The 6,000-nt window shown below is 34.8% G+C and overlaps 1 protein-coding gene across 3 annotated transcripts in view; it reads right to left on the bottom strand.

Annotated features, from left to right (window-relative positions):
• Positions 1-359: 359 nt before the first annotated feature.
• LOC104362884 (leucyl and cystinyl aminopeptidase) overlaps positions 360-6,000 on the bottom strand; it is an 85,981-nt gene continuing 80,340 nt past the window's right edge. For all 3 annotated transcript variants that reach the window (XM_032985421.2, XM_032985414.2, XM_042787579.1), the window contains 4 exons: positions 5,489-5,650; positions 4,492-4,632; positions 3,621-3,702; positions 360-2,704 (listed from right to left, as the gene is read on the bottom strand). In XM_032985421.2, the coding sequence (XP_032841312.1) occupies positions 2,573-2,704; positions 3,621-3,702; positions 4,492-4,632; positions 5,489-5,650 (517 nt within the window). In that variant the 3' untranslated portion in view covers positions 360-2,572. The remainder of the gene's footprint in view (positions 2,705-3,620; positions 3,703-4,491; positions 4,633-5,488; positions 5,651-6,000) is intronic.

Raw genomic sequence — 6,000 nt, 5'->3', positions numbered from 1 at the left:
TCTGTTCTTTGTCTTGCACCTATGTCTAAGACTCATCCTAACCTTAACCCTAGGCAGACTGCAGGTCCAACAGGGACGCTGTCAGCTATGGCTCCCAAGAAAAAGTGCCCAAGACTGAAAGCTTTTGGCAGCCCTCACCTTCCCTTGGCAGCCTTTTCAAGGCTCCCCTATCGCTGGGACTATACACTTTGTCTTGCACCAAAGCCTAGCCCTTTTCCCAACTCTCATCCTACTGTAAGCCCATGACCAAAACGGAAGCTTGTCAGCAATGTCTGTCTGTCCTCCACCAGGTCTTAGCCCTTCAAATTTTCACCAGTTCCCAATATATTCAAAAAGGGACGAGCACATTTAAACATTTCTCAAGGAAGGACTCCAGCACAATTTTTAATAGGGTCAGAGACTCCATGACAGAAAAATAATTTAAAAACGTCTACAACTGACATACCAAAAGTATGCATATGTAACACGTAATAAAATTAAAAATTACTCAATAATCACTCCACAACCACCCCAGCTTTACAGATTTTCTTGGTATAGCCCAGCTTCAAGCTATTACCTCATAACTGTCATTAAAACATTTGAATAAAATCATAAATTTTTTAAATTCCACAGCAGAAATCAGGAGGAAGATGAGATCTTCTTCCACAGTTTCCATTTTAAATTTTATCTGCCTTAATACTGCAGTCAGGGATGAGGTAAAACACATGTGAAGGGATAGGTGGGATATAAGAGTGAAAAGTTTCTACTGACGTCTCATTTAATATGAAGAAGTGACTAGAAAGAAAAAGAGATGACATATATATACAGACACAAATGTGCAAAGGCAGAACTAATATTTCTGTAGCAATTCCAAAGGTTTAAAATAAAGGAGGAAATGAAGCCATAATATATTGCAGTACAAAATTTCCAAGAACATACTTAATTACAATTCTAATTCCATAACTTATAAGGAAGTATGATTTATTTTCAGTGCTCATACTGTCAGGTTCTTCTTCAGTGCATGCAAAACTTATTAATTTCTGGGTCTTTTGGGCAAACAAGCTTTTGCACACTCTTAAGGTCTAACATTCTTTCTGATAATTTCAAGGTTAAAAATGACATCTGAAATTCTAACGTGAACAGGAAAATGAGGAGTTTCTTTTCCAGGAGTATTGACAGATAGTCTGAAAAGATGGGAAAAGTATGATATGGCTTAAGAAATCATAGCTTACAATTTTTGCTAACCAACTAAACAGCCAGTGCTACAGTTTCATAAATTAAAGCATTGTTTGAATTACCTTGTGACAAATTTTTAAGTCCATTAATTTTACTCTAATTCAAACTATTACCTTCTTCAGCATTTACTGCAGTTGAAATTAAAATATTCTAATTAAAATATCACAACTTTTAATTGTTAGTGCTTTCATCATAGTTTATAACGGATCACATAATTGGATGATGATAAAACAACAGGTCTGAATCTGCTAGCATGAATCCAGAAAAATTTCATTAGTAATGAAATTAATAGAACAGATGTCCATATAAAAAGGTATGTTTACTGTTGTATGTGTTGTATATATATGCTGCACCTCAAAAATGGCCTTTTTCACTTCTTTTGAAAGAGGTGGAGATTGCACAGTAGGTATTTTGTTGCTCTAATGTAGCACATTAGTGGTTTAGATCCTTTTCTTTAAAAGAAAGATTTGTCTCACAAGGTTTTTCACAGCAGTACAAGGACAAATCATTAAAAACTAAATGAGAAGCTTTCCTAAAGCTAATGTCATAAAAGGTGAGTGATTTCACAAATTACGCTGTGATATGGGAGTTAGCAGGTAAGGAAAAAACAGAAGCTTACCCAAATGAAGTGGCTGACATATCAATTAATTGCAGACCCTCTACAACAAGTGGTGAAATTAAAAATCAGTAGTCAAATGGGCACAAATCAGTAGTCAGTCTAACAGATGAATCAACCTGGAAAAATGCAATTTTGTGCAGTCTCTCAGATATAATCAGTGAAAAATCAGTGAAAATTCAGTGATTAATGATGAGATTCTCAAAAGTGCCTAATAAATTTAGAGTTCCAAGGTCACATCAGTGTTTCTGGGAATCCCATCTCTAGCACACTTGGTTTTGCTATCTGGGTTTTCTTTTTCATACTGCTACCACTTTATATATCAAAGTGTATACTATTAGCATGAGATATTAATACTTTTTTGTGTGTAATTCCTAAAGAATAATGAGAAAATAAAGAATCCATACCTAAATTAAATCAGAAACTTATTTCTTTTGCCTAAAAATGATGTACTTTATAAGATCAACTACTAGTTATGTATAGAAAGTATGATTTTGTTTCACAACACCTTCTGTATCTACAAATGTGGAAACCACCTACAGTTTTGCATCAAAAAAATCTACTGTTCAGTGAGCAGCCTGCAAAGAAATAACAGTTCGTAATAACTCCTTCCTTCCTTCCTTCCTTAATAGTACAAACAATGCTGCAGTGATGACTGAATTCACCCTGGCTTTTGCAAAAGAAACACAGCAACTGCCCACAGAGCTCCTAAATGGCTGACACATCACAGCATTATGTGCACTACAGCAGTTCTTGTAGCTTTGCTAAGTTCCTCTCCATCCACCGGATATTGAACTGAATTGTGTCAATTGCCTCTTTTACACAACGCAGTTGAGAACTCTCCTCTGATTTTGACTCAAAAAATGACTTCACCTGCATAGCAAAAGAAAAAGAAAACTTTAATTAAAATCAACACTGGTCACACAAATAGGTTCCAAAGCAAAGGCTACACATATATTGCAGGAAATCCATTCTTGAGAATCATTTGTATCTATGCAATAAACAAACCTCTCAGAGGAGTTCCCACAATTCAACAAAAGCATTTTTCAAGGTAACTTCAGCAATAACTCATTTGGTTTCAATAAATTATTTCACCAATAAACAGACATTCACTTATCATATTTATCACAGAGCAATCACAGAGCAATTAAAGTTCTGGAAAACGAGTCTCATTCTGTGACAACAAATTGACTGTTGCAAGCAACCCTCTTCACCACTCTGGAATGACCCCCACACCCACTCATAACTGTCAGTGCTATTTCTATCAATATATTGAATGAAAACATTAGAGTAAACTATAAACCATTCTTTACACGTTACCTTCAAGGCCTTGTTAGGGAAGACAACAGAGATTTCTAATGGCTATTAACTGGCTCTTAACTGATACTCAACCTCCACAACAGCTCATTGGGACTGTTAAGAGCAAAAATAACTAAGCAATTTTTATAGCAGTCCATCACCTTCCAGAGAGGCAGAAAGCATAGCCTGTTTACAACATCTAGACCAAAAAATTATTTTTGGGAGACAATGTATTCCATTCCAGAAAAACAAATCAGAATAAACAGATAACTGTTAAATTCTATACACATCTCTGTCACAGACTTGGTATGTAATATTCAACATATTTATGCATATATTTGCTGTGTGTGAAGCAGGGAAAGCAGTATATGTATATCCTTGCAAAAGGGCATTAAGGACAGGAGTAACATGTGGTTTCTTCATCCCTCAATTAAATTGAAACAGCATTGGCAGTAGATATTATCCTTTTCTAGTAGGTTAAGTCACCAACCTCAAGTAGATGTGCTTTTGTTGCAAACTGAGAAGTTGACCAACTAATGATATTCTGGATAGTATATGAGCCTAGGTGAAATCTGAAATAGAAACAAATAATTTATTTTAACTAGGTGCCATTTTAAGATGCAGGTTAAGTATATGTACACATTCTTATTTCTACTTTTTTCGTTTAGTAGTTGAAAATCATTACAAGAACTTAAATTCAAGTTCATGAACTCATTTTTCAAAAGAGATAAAAGGTCTTAGATTTCCAAGCCCGTAGTTCCTTAATCCCTCTAAAAATTGAACTTCAGAGCAAAAGACATGGAAAAATTTCAAACTTCTAACACAGCTCAAATTGTTACGAACTGAGGACACCACACACTGAATACCAAGACCTATATTTGTGGTATGTATTCCAAAACTCTACAGTAACTGAATTTGTAACCAGATTTCATTTCAAGCAAAGTAATTTTGTAATATTGCCTACTGAAAGCTTGCTAAAGCAGAAATTTTAATCCAAGAGAAGTTTTTATAGCAATGTGAAACTATTCCAAATCAAAACTAGGATTTAGAAATACAGTTTTCCATGCACTGTTAGATTTTGAAAGCCTGGCAGGCCAGCTCTCCTGGTGGGTACCCTGCAAGACCAGTTAAGGATAACAGGTATTTCTAAAGCGAGTCTAAAGCAAAGTCCCATCAACTATTGGTGAGACTTCAAAGTTGATATTCCAAGTTATTTTAGTAAAATCAGATTTCAAATCAGGCTTTACAATTTTAATAGAAATCCTCTTGTATGAATCCAACTATTTATTATCTTGCACTTGAAAGAAACAGGTGCTTTTGCCACAATGAGTGTGAAGTTTCAGATACATCAAAAGCCTTACTTCTGTGTAAGCTTTTCCCAGTTCTCTTTGACAAAGTCCCAGGCCAGCAAATATCCAGACAAACTCTGGCTAACAGTTGCTATGATATGTGAAAGCTCTTGTGCCTTGATGACTTCTCCTTCAAGGCTGTTCTGCATTAACCTAAAAGACAAAGTACATGAAAAAGGACAGGAAAAAACATCTATTGTTATCTTCATATGATTCTTCTGATAATCCTAAAACAGATGGAAAAAAATATGTAACAGATATAATATGAGGACTATATAATAGACTTCTGGTATATGGAACACACCAATGCTCCATTTTATTACCACTGTACTTATTTAGCTTTAGTTACCAAGTATCAGAGTGACCTTAGCTCTGAACAAAATACCTGAATTTTCATTGCTGTTGGAAAAGATGAAGTAAATTCTAGCAACTTGTTAAAAAAGCACAATACATTGAAAAGTTAAGAGAGGAAAGCTGTAACAAGAATCACCTAGCAGCACAACCTTGGTGTCCTCCATGCAGTACTGAGATTTGGTCTATAGAGAGTTGTTAGAGCATAATGTAAGGTCAAAATATCACCCAAAGAAAGAAAGAAAGAAAAAAAAAGAAGAAAAAAAAAAAACAACAACAAAAAAACCCCAACCCCCAACTAGATATTATCTTGGTTATGAAGATACACCAGTCTTTTAAGACTCCATAGAACAATCTTCAACTTTGTTACCTTTATCACAAAGTCTGCAATTTTGTGTTACCAGTAGTGCAGAGCCAATTGTTCAATTGTTTTATCTTTATGCATATTCAGAATTTGGACTTTTTAGCTACTGTGTAATATAAATTATTTTTAAGTGAAAAGTATCAGGTTCTTCATGTTTATGGAAGCCTGTATAAGACATGTGGAAAGACTAGCAATCAGAACTTCAACAATTCAAAAAAGGCAATGTATTTTTTTTCTGAAAAGATTTTAACGCCTTTAATTTACACAGCATACAACTTTTTGGCTCCTTCATACCAGATCAGCTTTCTGACATCTTCTGTGGTGGCCAAGGCTTCAATCATTTTGCTCTTCTCTGCTTCAGAAACTGAAGAAGAGTACATCTTTAGGAGGAATTCCCAGCCATCACTAGATTTGGCTCCAGCTGTAAATATGGCTTTCATAACATCACTAGGCAGACTACAGGGAAAAACAAAACCAACAACAAAACAAAACAACAACAACCAAACAAACAAAAGAGGTGGCATATAAATGCTCATCTGAGAAAAGAAGGAAGAAAAGTTACAAAATTAAAATATTAGCTTGAAAGAGATTCCTCTCTTTTGAGCAATTTAATTCTGTAGCAGTTGTAAATTTGCTGGACTAAATTCATTCCAGTCTGATTCTTTAAGTTACTGGGAAAAAGCAGATCATATTAGTCACACAAAAGCACAATAAACTGTACAAAAATCTGAGTAATTTCCTGTGGCTAAAAATGGACATGAATCCAGAGCAGAATTAATTCTGTAAGATAAAAAGGCATGCTTTGA

The sequence above is a fragment of the Tyto alba genome, unplaced genomic scaffold (genome assembly GCF_018691265.1).
Source record: "Tyto alba isolate M040663 unplaced genomic scaffold, T.alba_DEE_v4.0 Super-Scaffold_13, whole genome shotgun sequence".
Lineage (NCBI taxonomy): Eukaryota > Metazoa > Chordata > Aves > Strigiformes > Tytonidae > Tyto > Tyto alba.
The sequence above is the reverse complement of the archived record's forward strand: the minus strand, read 5'-3'. Positions and strand labels throughout refer to the sequence as shown.